The sequence below is a fragment of the Gopherus evgoodei genome, chromosome 12 (assembly GCF_007399415.2).
Source record: "Gopherus evgoodei ecotype Sinaloan lineage chromosome 12, rGopEvg1_v1.p, whole genome shotgun sequence".
Classification (NCBI taxonomy): domain Eukaryota; kingdom Metazoa; phylum Chordata; order Testudines; family Testudinidae; genus Gopherus; species Gopherus evgoodei.
Genome location: NC_044333.1, coordinates 43172718 through 43192423, shown reverse-complemented (window position 1 = coordinate 43192423; position 19706 = coordinate 43172718). Strand labels below are relative to the sequence as shown.

At 51.5% G+C, this 19706-nt stretch overlaps 1 protein-coding gene across 1 annotated transcript in view; it reads right to left on the bottom strand.

Moving 5' to 3' along the window:
* Positions 1 to 14818, bottom strand: part of LOC115660332 (polyamine-modulated factor 1-binding protein 1-like) — a 351977-nt gene extending 337159 nt beyond the window's left edge. The window contains exons 1-2 of the mRNA XM_030581656.1: positions 14742 to 14818; positions 10813 to 10958 (exon numbers count right to left, since the gene is read on the bottom strand). Coding sequence (XP_030437516.1) covers positions 10813 to 10958; positions 14742 to 14787 — 192 coding nt within the window. The 5' untranslated portion in view covers positions 14788 to 14818. The remainder of the gene's footprint in view (positions 1 to 10812; positions 10959 to 14741) is intronic.
* Positions 14819 to 19706: the final 4888 nt, after the last annotated feature.

The window sequence follows — 19706 nt, the reverse complement described above, 5'->3', positions numbered from 1 at the left end:
AGAATGGTCATCGAGCAGGTGGGTTTCCAGTGGGGTTCTGCAGAAGTCGGTTCTTGGGCCTATATTATTTAACATCTTTATCAATGAGCTGGAAGAAAACAAAATCATTACTGATAAAGTTTGCAGATGACAGAAAAATTGGGGAAGTGGTAAATAATAAAGGGGACAGGTCATGAATTCAGAGCCATCCGAATCATTTGGTAAACTGGATGCAAGCAATCAATACCTTTATATTATGCACTTTAATAAGGCTATATATCTAGCAACAATATAGGCTATTCTTATAGAATGAGGGAGCCTACTCCGGGAAGCAGTGACTCTGAAAAATATTTGGGGGTCATGGTGGATAATCAGCTGAACATTAGCTCTCAGTGTAATGCTTTGGCCAAAAGAGCTAATGCAATCTTGGGATGCATAAACAAAGGAATCTCAAGAAGGAGTAGGGAGGTTATTTTACCTCCATATTTGGCACTGGTGCAACCGCTACTGGAATACTGTGTTCAGTTCTGGTGTCCACAATTCAAGAAGGATGTTCATAAATTGGATTAGGTTCAGAGAAGAGCCAGGAAAACAATTAAAAGATTAGCAAACACGCCTCATAGTGATAGATTCAAGAAGCTCAATCTATTTAACTTAACAAAGATAGGGTCAAGGAGTGACATGATTTCAGTCTATAAGTACCTACATGGGGAACAAATATTTAAGAATGGGCTCTTCAATCTAGCAGAGAAAGATATAACATGCTCCAATGGCGTAAAGCTGAAGCTAGACAAATTCAGACTGGAAATAAGGTGTAAATTGTTAACAGAGAGAGTAATTAACTATTAGAATAATTTACAAAGGGACATGGCGGATTCTCCATCATTGACAATTTTTAAATCAAGACTAGAGTTTTTTCTAAGAGATCTGCTGTAGGAATTATTTTTGGGAAGTTCCAGGGCCCAGCATTAGTCCACAGATGAGTTTTTGAGAAGCACTGCTCTAGTTCAACCACATCTATGAGACCAGAAGCAGGGATTAATTCAGGGCAGTTCTCTGGCCTGTGTTATACAGGAGATTAGACTTGATCATCACAATGGTCCCTTCTGGTCTATGAATCAATGAATTAATCTATGAACACTGGGCAACAGTCAGGAGGGCTGGTGGATCCTGATTGGGGCCTAGAGAGGATGTAAAAAGGCTTTGAGGAGGGGTGAGAGAAGGAAGAGGCTGAGGCAGTGTAGTGCAGAGTGGTGGTGAGGCCTGCAGCTATTACTTAAATGCTCAGGCCATGTCTACATCTAAAATTTTGCAGCGCTGGTTGTTACAGCTGTATTAGTACAGCTGTATAGGGCCAGCGCTGCAGAGTGGCCACACTTACAGCAACCAGCGCTGCAAGTGGTGTTAGATGTGGCCACACTGCAGCGCTGTTGGGCGGCTTCAAGGGGGGTTCCGGGAACGCGAGAGCAAACCGGGGAAGGAGACCAGCTTCGCCGCGGTTTGCTCTCGCGTTCCCGGAGCCACCCTGCAAACCGCATGGAAGGAGACCTGCTTGCTCGGGGTTCCGGGAACGAGAGAGCAAACCGGGAAAGGAGACCAGCTTCGCCGCGGTTTGCTCTCGCGTTCCCGGAGCCACCCTGCAAACCGCAGGGAAGGAGACCTGCTTGCTCGGGGTTCCGGGAACGAGAGAGCAAGCCGGGGAAGGAGACCAGCTTCGCCGCGGTTTGCTCTCTCGTTCCCGGAACCCCGAGCAAGCAGGTCTCCTTCCCTGCGGTTTGCAGGGTGGCTCCGGGAACGCGAGAGCAAACCGCGGCGAAGCTGGTCTCCTTTCCCGGTTTGCTCTCTCGTTCCCCGAACCGCCGAGCAAGCGGTTCTCCTTCCCTGCGGTTTGCAGGGTGGCTCCGGGAACGAGAGAGCAAACCGCGGCAAAGCTGGTCTCCTTTCCCGGTTTGCTCTCTCGTTCCCCGAACCGCCGAGCAAGCGGTTCTCCTTCCCTGCGGTTTGCAGGGTGGCTCCGGGAACGAGAGAGCAAACCGGGAAAGGAGACCAGCTTCGCCGCGGTTTGCTCTCGCGTTCCCGGAGCCACCCTGCAAACCGCAGGGAAGGAGAACCGCTTGCTCGGCGGTTCGGGGAACGAGAGAGCAAACCGGGAAAGGAGACCAGCTTCACCGCGGTTTGCTCTCGCGTTCCCGGAGCCACCCTGCAAACCGCAGGGAAGGAGACCTGCTTGCTCGGGGTTCCGGGAACGAGAGAGCAAACCGGGAAAGGAGACCAGCTTGATTACCAGAGGCTTCCTCCTTCCACGGAGGTCAAGAAAAGCGCTGGTAAGTGTCTACATTGGATTACCAGCGCTGGATCACCAGCGCTGGATCCTCTACACCCGAGACAAAACGGGAGTACGGCCAGCGCTGCAAACAGGGAGTTGCAGCGCTGGTGATGCCCTGCAGATGTGTACACCTTCAAAGTTGCAGTGCTGTAACTCCCTCACCAGCGCTGCAACTTTCTGATGTAGACAAGCCCTCAGGCTACAACTTCCAGGAAGACTTGGAGAAAAACCTCCTTTTCTGGCCCAGTGTCAGTGGGGCTGATGAACTGCTGCGCCTACAAAAAGCAAGAATGGACTGATGGATCCAAGAGGGCACAGAGAGGAGCAGTAGCCCAAAGAATGCAAAGACTCTGTTTAGCCAGCACTTTGGAAAATCTGCCTACATAGAATCTTCTTAGCACTAATAGTCATACTAGCTGTACACTGCAGGCTTTTAACCAGTCTTCCACGTTTCCTAGCCTGTATCCTAAGGATTTATTTTCTTTCATTAGCATGGTAGGGATTTTGTGAAAAAAGCAGTGTCCTGAGCACGTCTGGGTTTAGTTTGTCAAGTTCATTCACTCTTCTCCCAAATTGCATTCCTGAAATATTGCTTTTATCAGTTTATCTCATTTTAAAAGCACGTACAGAATCAGCAGAGTGCATGAAGTCCAGTTTACCATCTATTGATTCTTTTCTGGCATCGATTGCAGCTATGCTGGCACAGCTGTGCTCTTTACCAACGGAAGATAAAGGGATAAGGAGCCTAAGGAATCCTGGAAGGAATGCTCCCTTGGATGTTTTGGTTATCCCCAGAAGGGTAAGGCTTGAGTGAGGCTTGTCCAGATAGCTAAATCCCAGTAAACCCATACAACCTACTCCACCTATCCACTGGGAAAGACGGTGGGCCAATTGAAGAGAAGTTGTGGCACAGAGACATGACTCATCACTCATTTGCGCACACACAAAGACAGGGAAGAAGGAGAGAAACTGAATGAGGGATCGAGAAGGAAGACGAAAGAACAGGCATAGGAGCAGATTGCCTACTAAGTGATGCTGAATGTGACAAGTACAGAACAAAATTATAACTAAAAGCTTAGTTATTACATTAAAGACCAGATTCTCCCATTGCACAAAGGCTAGTACCTCAAACATTTTATGAATTTATTCTCACAACACCCCCATGAGGTAGGGAAGTACTCTTTTCCCCATTTTACAGCAGGAGAAACTGAGACACAAAGATTAAGGGACATTATTAAGTGCTCAAGGTCACACAAGAAGTCTCCTGACTCCCAGTCAGATGTCTTAACCCCAAGACAATCCCGTCCTCCTTCTGTGAACTTGCTGAGAAATGTAAAATAGACACCAAGTGGGCCACACAACCAAAAACACTTTAGAGTAGCTGTGGTGGACATGGAGCAAAAATACAAGATTCTTAAACCACACCAGCATGCTGGTGTGAATGCACTGAAACATATTTGCTTAAACCAGTTATGTCCAACTGGTTCAGTTACAAAAGGTTAACACAGCTTAACGACTTGGCCTCAGAATGTGTCATCTCTGGTCATTGTATTAACAATACTGCCAAATCCGTTGATAGGATTCCTCAGGCCTAATCTACATTAGAAAACTGAACCACCTCAACAACTGTTGCCAACAATAGTTGCAAATTGAGCTGTAGATGTAGGCAAGAATCAAGCCATATTCAGCTCCATTTCAGCAATCATAGTTAAATAGTGCTTTGTTAAAAGATCCTGAAATCATACTACAGGGAAATACAATTAGGAAAAAAATCACCAGCACAGGAAGCAACCTAAAGTTCCCCAACCAAATTCCATTGAGTACAGACAGCATGTCTGTGGGCCAATCTCCAGTATACTGGAGACATTGTACCCCACTTGTAGGTGTAAAATGCATGACTTCAAAGCACAAATGGGCGCTCAAACAGCGCTGGAAAAATCAATACCAAACAAAAAAACAAATGGCTTTCAAATGATTCTTGATTCTTTCAAACAAGAAGTTTTTTAGACCACATACTATAGTTTAAGGTGCTTTTCTTTAGTTCCCTGGATGGTAGTTAAGTAACTATACATGCCTAGCCTGGTTCCTTTCTGATGGTAAATAGGAGATTTTGCATTTAAGTTACAATATGGAATACTTCAGAGCAACTTCATGCCAAAATGGCACATTTCTGAAGGATGCAAAGGTATTCAATAAAAAGCTTTTAAAGGCATATTTTTAAACTTGCAGCAGGAAAGCTTTTCTGTGTCAAGACACTAATTCTTTTAACAGCATTGATCAAAATGTCATTCTTTTATGAGTGTACAATACCTTTTAATGGCATACAACAAGCCATTAGGGTTATACACCTCCAGACTGCTTACTGGAAAAAAGGGAACACTAGCCAAGATACAGTCACCAGTTTTTCTACTTCTAATAAAACCTCTAGGTCCTTTTTTCCTTCAGTTTTTTCCCCCACCTCTATTTCATCCTAAACTGGTAAGTGAAATTATCCAAGAATTAAACCAAACTTCTTATCACTTCATCCAGGCACAATTATTTTCACAGGGACCCACACCTGCACCCAATATTCCCAAGAAATGCCTCTAAATACTGTAAAACATTCTGGCTTTCCAAATGGGACTCTGCCATCAACGATGTAACCACCTGTGCTCTGCTTTCCCCACAAATGATCAGACTTCTCTCTTAATTAGCATTGGCTGAGGACTAGAAACTGGATGAATTGTACAGTTTTGTTCTATATTTTTAGTTTCCTGAAATAAAAAAATACTTTCTGACAATCCAATTCTATCCCAGGTCTCAACCATTCTACAGATAATGTGAATCTCTTCAAGTGCACCAACTCTTCAGAGATTCTAAGCAATATTGGTGATTGCATTTACTCTGCTTGAATGAAAAGCAAGCATGAACTCCTGAAAAGTGTTCAGCACCACTTCAAATCCTTGCTTCAGTTAAAAATACCAAAGGAAAGGCAAAGGATTTTGTCATCCCCTCTTTGAGAGATTTCATGGTAAGGGTAGTGGACTATTTATGGGGTTTAGTAAAAGATGATGGCTGAGGAATGGGTGCAGTTCAAGAACTTTACACATTTCATTCTCTGAAATATTCGTAGATAATATCAGATCTTCCCTTCAGCTACTCCTTATGTGGATAAATTGGCTAGACCATGCCTAAATCAGAATTATTAAAACCAAGAGGAAAAACAATTCCTTGTTAAAAAGTAATAATATCAAGAAAGGAAAAGCTAACAAAATGCAAACATAAAATAAGATTCTGATTAGAAACAAAAAGAAGGGAGACATCAAAGTTATAAAATTATAAGCTAAAGCACATTCAGTCATGACTATGGGATTGTTTACACAGCAAATTAGGTCAGTGAAAGCCAGAATATGAATCTATCAGACGCCATGCACTAACTCACCACATGAAACCTGCTACCACACACTAGAAGTTGCACAGCATCCTTTGACATGCAAATGCACTCTGGAACTTTTAGGGGGTAATAGCAGTGTCCATCCAGCAAGTTAGTACAGAGTTATCAAGCAACCCCCCAAATAGCATGACCTGCCCAGTCAAAGCAACTAATAATGCAGACCAAAACAAAGTCAAGATTAGAAGAGCAGTGACCTAAACCAGCTATAGCTAAGAAACATATCTAAGTAGCTGATACTGTGCATAACAATATAATTGCTGTTCAGGTAACACACATCTCCTGTGCTTGTAAGTGCTGCGGCAAACCCTTAATCACACAAGGTGTCCTTAGTCACACAAATAGGCTAACCAAACTCAATGAGATTACTCACATGGACAAACATTGGCAGTATCAGGGCCCTAATGGCTTAGTGATATCAGCTGATGATGGCAGCAGAGCAGGTGCAGGGGATGCTATTCGAGGAAGGACTGCTAGGCACAGATGCCGTTCACCTTTCGAAGAGGGGAAAGGCCTTATTTGCGCACAGACTGGCTAACCTAGTAAAGAGGGCTTTAAACTAGGTTCGACGGGGACAGGTGAGCAAAGCCCACAGGTAAGTGGGGAACAAGACCTGGGAGATGGGTTGGAAACAGGAGGGAGCACGGGCTATAATGGCAGTGAGGAAGGAGGGTCAGGGCAAACCTGGGAGGCAAGATCAAACCAGTATCTTAGATGCCTATATACAAATGCAAGAAGTATGGGTAATAAGCAGGAAGAACTGGAAGTGCTAATAAATAAATACAACTATGACATTGTTGGCATTACTGAAACTTGGTGGGATAATACACGACTGGAATGTTGGTGTGGATGGGTATAGTTTGCTCAGGAAGGATAGACAGGGGAAAAAGGGAAGAGGTGTTACCTTATATATTAAAAATGTACACACTTGGACTGAGGTGGAGATGGACATAGGAGACGGAAGTGTAGAGAGTCTCTGGGTTAGGCTAAAAGGGGTAAAAAACAAGGGTGATGTCGTGCTGGGAGTCTACTACAGGCCACCTAATCAGGTGGAACAGGTAGATGAGGCTTTTTTCAAACAACTAACAAAATCATCCAAAGCCCAAGATTTGGTAGTGATGGGGGACTTCAACTATCCAGATATATGTTGGGAAAATAACACTGCAGGGCACAGACTCTCCAATAAGTTCCTGGACTGCATTGCAGACAACTTTTTATTTCAGAAAGTTGAAAAAGCTACTAGGGGGGAAGCTGTTCTACACTTGATTTTAACAAATAGGGAGGAACTTGTTGAGAATTTGAAAGTAGAAGGAAGCTTGGGTGAAAGTGATCATGAAATCATAGAGTTTGCAATTCTAAGGAAGGGTAGAAGGGAGTACAGCAGAATAGAGACAATGGATTTCAGGAAGGCGGATTTTGGTAAGCTCAGAGAGCTGATAGGTAAGGTCCCATGGGAATCAAGACTGAGGGGAAAAACAACTGAGGAGAGTTGGCAGTTTTTCAAAGGGACGCTATTAAGGGCCCAAAAGCAAGCTATTCCAATGGTTAGGAAAGATAGAAAATGTGGCAAAAGACCACCTTGGCTTAACCACGAGATCTTGCGTGACCTACAAAATAAAAAGGCGTCATATAAAAAATGGAAACTAGGTCAGATTACAAAGGATGAATATAGGCAAATAACACAGGAATGCAGAGGCAAGATTAGAAAGGCAAAGGCACAAAATGAACTCAAACTAGCTATGGGAATAAAGGGAAACAAGAAGACTTTTTATCAATACATTAGAAGCAAGAGGAAAACCAAGGACAGGGTAGACCCACTGCTCAGTGAGGAGGGGGAAACAGTAACAGGAGACTTGGAAATGGCAGAGATGCTTAATGACTTCTTTGTTTCAGTCTTCACTGAGAAGTCTGAAGGAATGTCTAGTATAGTGAATGCTTACGGGAAGAGGGTAGGTTTAGAAGAGAAAATAAAAAAAGAGCAAGTAAAAAATCACTTAGAAAAGTTAGATGCCTGCAAGTCACCAGGGCCTGATGAAATGCATCCTAGAATACTCAAGGAGTTAATAGAAGAGTATCTGAGCCTCTAGCTATTATTCCAGAAGGGGATATTCCAGAAGACTGGAAGGGGGCAAATATAGTGTCCATCTATAAAAAGGGAAATAAAAACAACCCAGGAAACTACAGACCAGTTAGTTTAACTTCTGTGCCAGGGAAGATAATGGAGCAGGTAATTAAAGAAATCATCTGCAAACACTTGGAAGGTGGTAAGGTGATAGGGAATAGCCAGCGTGGATTTGTAAAGAACAAATCGTGTCAAACTAATCTGATAGCGTTCTTTGATAGGATAATGAGCCTTGTGGATATGGGAGAAGCAGTGGATGTGATATACCTAGACTTTAGTAAGGCATTTGATATGGTCTCGCATGATATTCTTATAGATAAAACTAGGAAAGTACAATTTAGATGGGGTGGGTGCATAACTGGCTGGATAACCGTACTCAGAGAGTAGTTGTTAATGGCTCCCAATCCTGCTGGAAACATATAACAAGTGGGGTTCCGCAGGGGTCTGTTTTGGGACCGGTTCTGTTCAATATCTTCATCAACTATTTAGATGTTGGCATAGAAAGTACGCTTATTAAGTTTGCGGACGATACTAAACTGGGAGGGATTGCAACTGCTTTGGAGGACAGGGTCAAAATTCAAAATGATCTGGACAAATTGGAGAAATGGTCTGAGGTAAACAGGATGAAGTTCAATAAAGATAAATGCAAAGTGCTCCACTTAGGAAGGAACAATCAGTTTCACACATACAGAATGGGAAGAGACTGTCTAGGAAGGAGTATGGCAGAAAGAGATCTAGGGGTCATAGTAGACCACAAGCTTAATATGAGTCAACAGTGTGATACTGTTGCAAAAAAAGCAAACGTGATTCTGGGATGCATTAACAGGTGTGTTGTAAACAAGACACGAGAAGTCATTCTTCCACTTTACTCTGCGCTGGTCAGGCCTCAGCTGGAGTATTGTGTCCAGTTCTGGGCACCGCATTTCAAGAAAGATGTGGAGAAATTGGAGAGGGTCCAGAGAAGAGCAACAAGAATGATTAAAGGTCTTGAGAACATGACCTATGAAGGAAGGCTGAAGGAATTGGGTTTGTTTAGTTTGGAAAAAAGACTGAGAGGGGACATGATAGCAGTTTTCAGGTATCTAAAAGGGTGTCATCAGGAGGAGGGAGAAAACTTGTTCACCTTAGCCTCCAATGATAGAACAAGAAGCAATGGGCTTAAACTGCAGCAAGGGAGATTTAGGTTGGACATTAGGAAACTGTCAGGGTAGTTAAACACTGGAATAGATTGCCTAGGGAAGTTGTGGAATCTCCATCTCTGGAGATATTTAAGAGTAAGTTAGATAAATGTCTATTAGGGATGGTCTAGACAATATTTGGTCCTGCCATGAGGGCAGGGGACTGGACTCGATGACCTCTCGAGGTCCCTTCCAGTCCTAGAGTCTATGAATCTATGAATACCAGTCATATGGTTAACACATGACTGAGCCTTGATCACCTCACCTGTATTTGGACACCTTTGAGATGTGTTTTCTTGACTTTTCTAACAATGTGTCAGTTTAAACAATGTATATATTTATTTTGTTCTGTGCATTTGTTATTTTTTAAGCAGGATTATTTGTAACAGTAAAATGAGCAAAAATATTTTGTGGAACGTACTGTAAGGTGAAACTAACTTCTCTATTCAGTAAGCAATATGAACTGCCTGTTTAATATGGATTGTTTTTCTGACTATTATTTACCAGAGAGTTCACAGTTGATCTGTCACAGTTGAAGTCAAATTAATGAATACGTATTCAAGTACGTGTTCTAATTTCCAGAAACATATGATTTACTAGATTACAGCTTTGTGTCAACCCAGCTGCTGCACTGTGCAGTAAATTGCAGCTCATTTTTAAAACTGATCTATATCATGTGCAACAAACAATGCAGCAAAATGTAATAACTACTGTTCAAATTATCCAAGTACAAAGTATCAAATCACAAAGCTGGAGTGCTCAAACTTTGGAAAATTTAACTGTCTTGCAGACTTCAAAAACTGACAAACATTTAGTCAGGAGCTAACTTTTTAACCTGCATATGAGGATTTGTAATGGAATGATGGACTCCGCTTTGAACTCAAGGAATAAACAGCATAACTACCCAGTGACCCACTCCAGTGCTGAAGACCTATTCCTTGTTATGTATTTTAATTTCAGTATACACAAACACACACACAATGTCAGTGTGATATGGAATAAAGGTGTGGCTACCCCAAACTCATGCGTAGCAACATTATCCACAATATTAGAGGAGGTGGGAGATCAAAATAAGGCTTTTAATAAACCTGGGATTGCACTGGTTCATACTCCCAATACTTCCCCACTGGTTTTCACCAGCCAGGAAGGACATCAGAAGGCAGAGCGTCAGCACAATATTTGGGGCTAGCAGAGAGCGTGATGACAACAGGAGATGCAGTTGGGGAGAAAACACAGAGACTGAAGAAGAATCACCTTATTGTATCTTTCACCCCAACTCCTCATTCTCCCTGTAAGCAACAATACTTACATTAATATATTCAGCAAGATGACAACACTAACATACTCTGCTTACATCCAAGAGTCATTAGGATTTGGTTTCAAGTCCTAGAGAAATTATGACAATTTGAACTGTTGTTCCCTCATACCTACGGTGACCAGATGTCCTGGTTTTTTGGACTTTTTCTTATATAGGCCCCTGTTACCCCATACTCCATCCCATTTTTTCACTGTTGCTATCTGGTCCCCTACTTATAACCATCCCATTAAAAATCTCTGGCAATTGCAACACATGACAGAAGTCAATGAAGTGTGGTGTCTTGTTGCTGAGCTCCACTAGCAAAGCATCTAGTGCTTCTACACCTCCTGAAAATGATGAAGCGATTCCTCTATTAGCTTCTCTCCTTGTATAATTGGGAGAGACACAGTTAGGATGAGCCCCAGGTGCCCTGAAGGTTGCTCGACAGGACAAGCAGGTGCTCCATCGGGAAAGACTCACTCTGAGAACCTCCTCCTGTGTATCATCCATGATTTCGAGTTGACGCAGGCGCTCTTGATACAACATATGAAACTCTTCAAAGAGCTGCTTCATCTCAAAAGAGCAACAGGGATCATGGACATCTGCTTCCCTTTCATCATCAACTTCTGCAGGAAAGGGCAAGTAAAGCAGCTATCAAGGTCAGGTTAATATATTTTAGGTCAGTAAAGACCGATGTGATCATCTAATCCTACAGCCTGTATAACACAGGGCATAGCTTTTGATTGGGTCATTACAGCATCTCTCTCAGAAAATTACCAATCTCAATTAAATACTTCAAGTAATGCAGAATCTACCACATCACTCGTAGCTTGTATGCTTAGCCTCACAGTTTGGACTCTGGGGGTGTGAGTAGCAGCATGCACTAACAGTGATACTCAGACTGAGGCTCACAAGCCACAAGTAGCTCTTTAATGTGTCTCTTGTAGCTCTTTGCAGTACATGATATTAAAACACTATGTGATTCAATTATTAACCAACCAGGATGCTGTTGACATCTCCCTCTGGCTCCTAGGTGGACGGAAGGCCACAGAGACTCTGCATGCTGCCCCCAGCACCAGCTCAGCAGCTCCCATTGGCCAGGAACCATGGTCAGTGGGAGCTGAGGGGGCAGTACCCACAGGCTCGGGCAATGCGCAGAGCCTTGTGGTCATACCTCTGCCTAGGAGCCAGAGAGAGATGTCGCAGCTTCCCAGGAGCTGCCTGAGGTAAGCACCGCCTGGAGCCTGTGCCCCATCCCACATCCCAACCAACTGCCCCAGCCCTGAGCCCCCTTCTGCACTCCAAGCCTCAGGCCCACCCCAGAACCCATACCCCCAGCCAGAGCCCTCACCCCCTCTACTGAGGTCTGAATATCACTGTAAATGCCCTCGTACCTAATTCACATAAATGTAGTTCTGTCTCTTAGTCCTGCTCTACACTACAAACTTATGTCAATAGAACTACATTGCTCAAGGATGTGGAAAAGCCACCCAGGGCATTACACTAATGCCCCTCCCATAACAGGTCCCTCCCCAGGATGATACACACACACACACTCCCATTAAATGTCCCTCCTGCCCAGGGCATTACTCTGACACCCTTTCTGTGACAGGGTGTTACCCTGACCACTACCCCTCTATCACAGCGCCCCTCCTCCCCAGATGTTACCCTGACCACCCCCTCTCTGTCATAGCCCCCCTCCCCAAGGCGTTACCCTACCCCTCGTGTCACAGCCCTCCCACGGGGCATTACCCTGCTCATCACCTCTCTGTCACAGCCCTCCCCCCACAGGGCGTTACCCTGAACACCATCCCTCTGTCACAGCCCCTGCCCTCCAAGGCATTACCCTGACCACCACCTCTCTGTCACAGCCCCTGCCCCGGAGGTTACCCTTACCACCACCCCTCTGTCACAGCCCCCCCAGGCCGTTACCCCACCCCTCTGTCACAACCCCTCCCCCCCGGGCATTACCCTGACCACCCACCCTGTCAGAGCCGACCCCCCTAGGTCTTACCCTGACCACCCACCCTCTGTCAGAGCCTCCCCCCCCGGGAGCGTTACCCTGACCACTCCCCCTTGGTCACAGCCCCACCCCAGCCATTACCCTGACCACCACCCCTCACCCCTGACCCCCCGGGCATTAGCCTAACCATCACCTCTCTGTCACAGCCCCTGCCTGGCGGGTTACCCTTACCACCACCCCTCTGTCACAGCCCCTGCCCCAGGCCTTTTACCCAACCCCTCCCCTCCGGACATTACCCGACCATCCACCCTGTCAGAGCCAACCCCCCTAGGTGTTACCCTGACCACCCCCCCTCTGTCACAGTCCCACCCCGGCCATTACCCTGACCACCACCCCTCTATCATGCCCCCCCCCAAGGAATTAGCCTAACTACCACCTCTCTGTCACAGCCCCTGCCCGGGGGGGGGTTACCCTTACCACCACCCCTCTGTCACAGCCCCCCCCCACGCCTTTACCCCACCCCTCTGTGACAACCCCTCCCCCCTGGGCATTACCCTGACCACCCACCCTGTCAGAGCCGACCCCCCTAGGTGTTACCCTGACCACCACCTCTCTGTCACAGCCTCCCCCCTGGAGTGTTACCCTGACCACTCCCCTCTTTCACAGCCCCCCCTGGGCATTAGCCCAACCACCACCCCTTTGTCATAGCCCCTGCCCAGGCCTTTTACCCCACCCTTCTGTCACAACCCCTCCCCCCCAGGCATTACCCTGACCACCCACCCTGTCAGAGCCGACCCCCCTAGGTCTTACCCTGACCACCCCCCCTCTGTCACAGCCTCCCCCCAGGAGCGTTACCCTGACCACTCCCCCTTGGTCACAGCCCCACCCCAGCCATTACCCTGACCACCATCCCTCTATCACAGCCCCCCCCCCGGGCATTAGCCTAACCACCCCCCTCCTGTCACAGCCCCCCCCGGGCATTAGCCTAACCACCACCCCTGTCACAGCCCCCTCCCGGGTGTTACCCTGACCACTCCCCCTTGGTCACAGCCCCACCCCAGCCATTACCCTGACCACCACCCCTCTATCACAGCCCCCCCCCGGGCATTAGCCTAACCACCCCCCTCCTGTCACAGCCCCCCCCATGCATTAGCCTAACCACCACCCCTCTGTCACAGCCCCCCCCGGGCGTTACCCTGACCACTCCCCTCTTTCACAGCCCCACCTCGGCCATTACCCTGACCACTCCCCCTTGGTCACAGCCCCCCCCAGGCATTAGCCTACCCACCCCCCTCCTGTCACAGCCCCTGCCCCAGGCCTTTTACCCAACCCCTCCCCCCCGGGCATTACCCGACCACCCACCCTGTCAGAGCCGACCCCCCTAGGTGTTACCCTGACCACCACCCCTCTGTCACAGCCCCCTCCCGGGCGTTACCCTGACCACTCCCCTCTTTCACAGTCCCACCTTGGCCATTAACCTGACCACTCCCCCTTGGTCACAGCCCCCCCGGGCATTAGCCTAACCACCACCTCTCTGTTACAGCCCCTGCCTGGCAGGTTACGCTTACCACCACCTCTGTGTCACAGCCCCTGCCCCAGGCCATTTACCCCACCCCTCCCCTCCTGGGCATTACCCAACCACCCACCCTGTCAGAGCCAACCCCCCTAGGTGTTACCCTGACCACCCCCCTCTGTCACAGCCCCACCCCGGCCATTACCCTGACCACCACCCCTCTATCATGCCACCCCCCCAAGAATTAGCCTAACCACCACCTCTCTGTCACAGCCCCTGCCCGGGGGGGTTACCCTTACCACCATCCCTCTGTCACAGCCCCCCCAGGCCTTTACCCCACCCCTCTGTGACAACCCTTCCCCCCTGGGCATTACCCTGACCACCCACCCTGTCAGAGCCGACCCCCCTAGGTGTTACCCTGACCACCACCTCTCTGTCACAGCCTCCCCCCTGGAGTGTTACCCTGACCACTCCCCTCTTTCACAGCCCCCCCTGGGCATTAGCCCAACCACCACCCCTTTGTCATAGCCCCTGCCCAGGCCTTTTACCCCACCCTTCTGTCACAACCCCTCCCCCCCAGGCATTACCCTGACCACCCACCCTGTCAGAGCCGACCCCCCCTAGGTGTTAGCCTGACCACCCACTCTCTGTCACAGCCTCCCCCCAGGAGCGTTACCCTGACCACTCCCCTCTTTAACAGCCCCCCCGGGCATTAGCCTAATCACCACCCCTTTGTCATAGCACCTGCCCAGGCCTTTTACCCCACCCTTCTGTCACAACCCCTCCCCTCCGGACATTACCCGACCATCCACCCTGTCAGAGCCGACCCCCCTAGGTCTTACCCTGACCACCACCCCTCTGTCAGAGCCTCCCCCGGGCATTACCCTGACCACCCCCCCTGCCCGCCCCGGGGCATCTGACATCAGCCCCCACCTGGGGCGGCCCCCGCGCGCGCCGCGCTCCGACCCAGCCGCTCCATCCTGCTCGCGGATCCCGGCTCTGCGGTTCGAACGCAGCCGCCAGACCCGGGTCCCGCCCACCTCTTGACTGACAAGTCCCTCTGCCATTCGCGATGCGTTCCGACCACGACTCCGCCCCCTTACCGCGATGTCTGTCCAATCAACGGTCAATGGGGCGGGGCGCGGAGTCAGACCAAGACGTGCGACAGTTTCCTCCGAGATGGACTCTCGAAGTTGCAGGCATCTGGGCGGTACTTAACGTTGAGTAACAGATTCTTCCCCCAATAGGGAGGCAGCCTGGTGGCCTTGTGCGAGCCCCATTGGGCAGAACAAGGAGACGGCGGCACTACTCGGGGAACTTGAGGACGCCAAGCGACTGACGCTATGGAGACGGGTTGGGGCAGCCAGCCGCGGTTCCTATGGTGACGGGGGCGGTCAAGTCCCGGGTTAAGACGGGCTCGGCGGCTGGGGGGAGGGGAACAGCCCGGCTTCCGGGACAGCGCCCCCCCCCGCCTGCTGTCCCCCCAGGCAGAGCCCCCCCCCACCTCCTCCGGGGCAGATCCCCCCCATCCCCTGCCCCTCCGGGACAGAGCCCCCCACCCCCTATCTGCCGCCTGCTGCCTCCCCGGGCCAGAGCCCCCCCCATCCCCCGCCCCTCCGGGACAGAGCCCCCCACCTCCTATCTGCCGCCTGCTGTCCCCCCAGGCAGAGCCCCCCCCACCTCCTCCGGGGCAGATCCCCCCCATCCCCTGCCCCTCCGGGACAGAGCCCCCCACCCCCTATCTGCCGCCTGCTGCCTCCCTGGGACAGAGCCCCCCCATCCCCCACCCCTCCGGGACAGAGCCCCCCACCCCCTATCTGCCGCCTGCTGCCTCCCCATCCCCTGCCTGCTGCCTTCCGGGACAGAGCCCCCCCCTCCCCCGCCTCTCCGGGACAGAGCCCCCCACCCCCTATCTGCTGCCTCCCCATCTCCTGCCTGCTGCCTCCCCGGGACAGAGCCCCCCCATCCCCTGCCCCTCCGGGACAGAGCCCCCCACCCCCTATCTGCCGCCTGCTGCCTCCCCGGGACAGAGCCCCCCCATCCCCCGCCCCTCTGGGACAGAGCCCCCCACCCCCTATCTGCCGCCTCCCCATCCCCTGCCTGCTGCCTTCCGGGACAGAGCCCCCCCATCCCCTGCCCCTCTGGGACAGAGCCCCCCACCCCCTATCTGCCGCCTCCCCATCCCCTGCCTGCTGCCTCCCCGGGACAGAGCCCCCCCATCCCCTGCCCCTCTGGGACAGAGCCCCCCACCCCCTATCTGCCGCCTCCCCATCCCCTGCCTGCTGCCTTCCGGGACAGCGCCCCCCCCGCCTGCTGTCCCCCCAGGCAGAGCCCCCCCCACCTCCTCTGGGACAGATCCCTCCCTCCCCCGCCCCTCCGGGACAGAGCCCCCCACCCCCTATCTGCCGCCTCCCCATCCCCTGCCTGCTGCCTTCCGGGACAGAGCCCCCCCATCCCCTGCCCCTCCGGGACAGAGCCCCCCACCCCCTGTCTGCCGCCTGCTGCCTCCCCATCCCCTGCCTGCTGCCTTCGGGACAGAGCCCCCCCATCCCCTGCCCCTCCAGGACAGAGCCCCCCACCCCCTATCTGCCGCCTCCCCATCCCCTGCCTGCTGCCTTCGGGACAGAGCCCCCCCATCCCCTGCCCCTCTGGGACAGAGCCCCCCACCCCCTATCTCCTGCCTGCTGCCTTCCGGGACAGAGCCCCCCCATCCCCTGCCCCTCTGGGACAGAGCCCCCCACCTCCTATGTGCCGCCTCCCCATCCCCTGCCTGCTGCCTTCGGGACAGAGCCCCCCCATCCCCTGCCCCTCTGGGACAGAGCCCCCCACCTCCTATCTGCCGCCTCCCCATCCCCTGCCTGCTGCCTTCGGGACAGAGCCCCCCCATCCCCACCTGCTGCCTCCTGAGGACAGAGCCCCCGCACCTCTCTTGCCCCTCCAGGACAGAGCCCCCCCCCCTCTCCCTGACCACATCTCCCGCCTTGCTGCCTCCCCTGGGCAGAAACCCCCCTCACATCTCCTGCCCTGCTGCCTCCCCCGGGACAGAGCTGCCCCCCCCAACTCCTGCCCCTCCCCCAGGCAGAGAGGCCCCTGCCCCACCCAGGCAGAGACACCTCCCACATCAACTTACCCTCTGGGCAGGGAGCCCCCACCCCAGACAGAGTTTCCCCCTTCACCTAACCCCCCTGGGCACAGAGACCCATATCCCCTGCTCCACTCAGGCACAGAGCCCCTCCACATCCACTAGCTCCCTGTTCAGAAAGCTCCCCCTACAGCCCCCTGCCCCCATATGCCTGGGCAGAGAGCCCCATGCCCCCTCCTCCCTGTCCAGAGAGCCCCCCCCGCCCACAACCCCTAATTCCCCTGGGCAGAGAGCCTCCCCTCCCACAGCCCCAGGGACTGCTCTCTGCCCTGGGGTGGGGGGACGGGCCAGAGTGTCTTTCTGCCTGTAGGCTGGGGGGTGGTGCTCCCTGCCCACCCCCCAGCTGGGTTTAGGGACTGGGGAGACTCTTCCCTAAACCCAGGCAGAAAGCCCCCCTCCCACAGCCTCTACCCCCATGGGCAGAGAGCCCTGTCTCCCACAACCCCTGTCCCCATACTCAGCCCCCAGGCCCCTCCCACAGCCTCTACCCAGTGAACTCCTCCCCCACAGGCAGAGAACCGCACAGCCCCTCCCCCTGGGCAAAAAGTCTCCCCCCCACACAGTCCCTAGCCCTACAAGCAGAGAGCCCCCCTACCCCAAACTGCCCCTCTCTCCCCTGGCAGAGAGCCAGTACCCCCCTCCCAAGGCAGAAAGACCCTCTATAGCCCAACTTCTCAACAGGCAGAGAGCCCCCCTACAGCCCCAGAGCCCCCTAGACCCACCAGGCAGAGCCCCTTCTATGGCCCTATCAGGCAGAGAGCACCCCCCAAAGGCAGAGTCCCCTACAGATCCTAGTGGGCTGCAGGGGATGCATCATTCAAAAATTGCCCTGTTCTGTTCATTCCCTCTGAAGCACCTGGCACTGGCCAATGTCAGAGGACAGGATGCTGGACTAGAGAGGGACCTTTGGTCTGATGCAGTATGACTGTTCTTGTGCTCTTACCCCCTGACCCCACCAGGCAGAGAGCCTCCCTCTACAGCTCCTACCCCTCTGAGCAGAGAATCTCCCCCTATATCCTCTGCCTTGGGATGGCTCCTACCCACACTAGCTCATGCAGCCCTCTACACCCCACCAGATAGTCCCCTGCTGGGAGGGCAGGCTCATTTCAGAAAAACTGGGGGAGGTGGCAAAGCTGTATCAGCCTATAGAATATTCTATGTGATTATATTATATCCTGAAAAATCTGAAGTGGTGGGGGAAGGAAATGTAAACAGTGGAAGATGTAATGGAACATAAAAACCTATGAAAATTCTGGGATGTGGGGCCAAACATGATCAGGGGGCAACTGCCCCCCTTGCCTGTAGTAAATGATGCATCTGAGGCTCAGGTCAGATATCCTCACTATGACCTCTTCCCTCCTCAGCAAACATTACCCCAACACCACCAACCCCTTTGTAACATAAGAACGACCATACTGGGTCAGAGCAAAGGTCCAACTAGCGCAGTACCCTGTCTTCCAACAGTGGCCAGCGCCTGGTGCCTCAGAGGGAATAAACAGAACAAGGTAATTATCAGGTGATCCATCCCCTATCGTCTAGTCCCATCTGGCAGTCAGAGGTTTAGCAACATCCAGAGTGTGGGTTTACGTCCTTGACAATCATGGCTAACAGCCATTGATAGGCCTATCCTTGAGGAATTAATCTGATTCTTCTTAGAACCCAGTTATACTTTTGGCCTTCACACCATCCCCTGGCAATGAGTTCCACAGGTTGACTGTGCATTGCGTGAAGAAGTATTTCCTTATGTTTGTTTACCTGCTGCCTATTTCTTGTGTTGCGTGCAGAGGTAAATAACACTTCCTATTCACTTTTCCTCCCACTTAGTAGTCTCTTTTCTAAGATGAACAGTCCCAGATTTTTTTAATCGATCCAGGCCCCTAATAGGGCCGGTGCAACCATTTAGGCAAACTAGGTGGCCACCTAGGGCGCCTAGTGATTGGGGGCGCCTAAAAGTCCCCTCAGGCGAGGAGGTGGAGTGGAGGTGAGCTGGGTGGGGGAGTGTGCAGGGAGGGCGCACAGGGGAACTGCTCCCCGCCCCAGCTCACCTCCGCTCTGCCTCCTCCGCTGAGCACACGGCCCAGCTCTAAGTCTCCTCCAATCAGCGCCGCAAGCCTGGGTGGGGAGGAGAATTAGAGCAGCGCCAGCATGCTCAGTGGAGGAGGCGGAGCCGAGGTGAGCTGGGGTGGGCTACCCAGGCAGGGTTAGCTTCCGCGGGGGGAGGTCTCCCCAGGCAGGGTTAGCTGCCGTGGTGGGGGGGGGAAGGGGGAAAGTCTCCCCAGGCAGGGTTAGCTGCCGTGGTGGGGGAGGGAAGGAGGAAGTCTCCCCAGGCAGGGTTAGCTGCCATGGTGGGGGAGTCTCCCTGGGCGGGACTAGTTGCCATGGGGGGGTGGGGGGGAGAGGGGTTAGCTGCTGCAGGGGGGTAGCTGCTGCAGGGGGGGCTCCCTGGGTCACATGCTGAGTTAGCTGCCATGGGGGGGCGAGGTTAGCTGGGTGGGGGGTGCAAGGTGGAAGTTTCACCTAGGGCACGAAACTTCCTTGCACTGGCCCTGGCCCCTAAACATTTTTGTTACGCTTCTCTGTACTTTTCCAATTCTACCTTTTTTAAGATGAAGCGAGCAAAACTGCATCCTCTATTCAAGGTGTGGGCTTATATAGTGGATTTATAAAGGGGCATGATGACATTATCTATCTTATTATCTATCCCTTTCATTCTGTTAACTTGTTTCAGTACCACTGCACAGTGAGCAGATATTTTC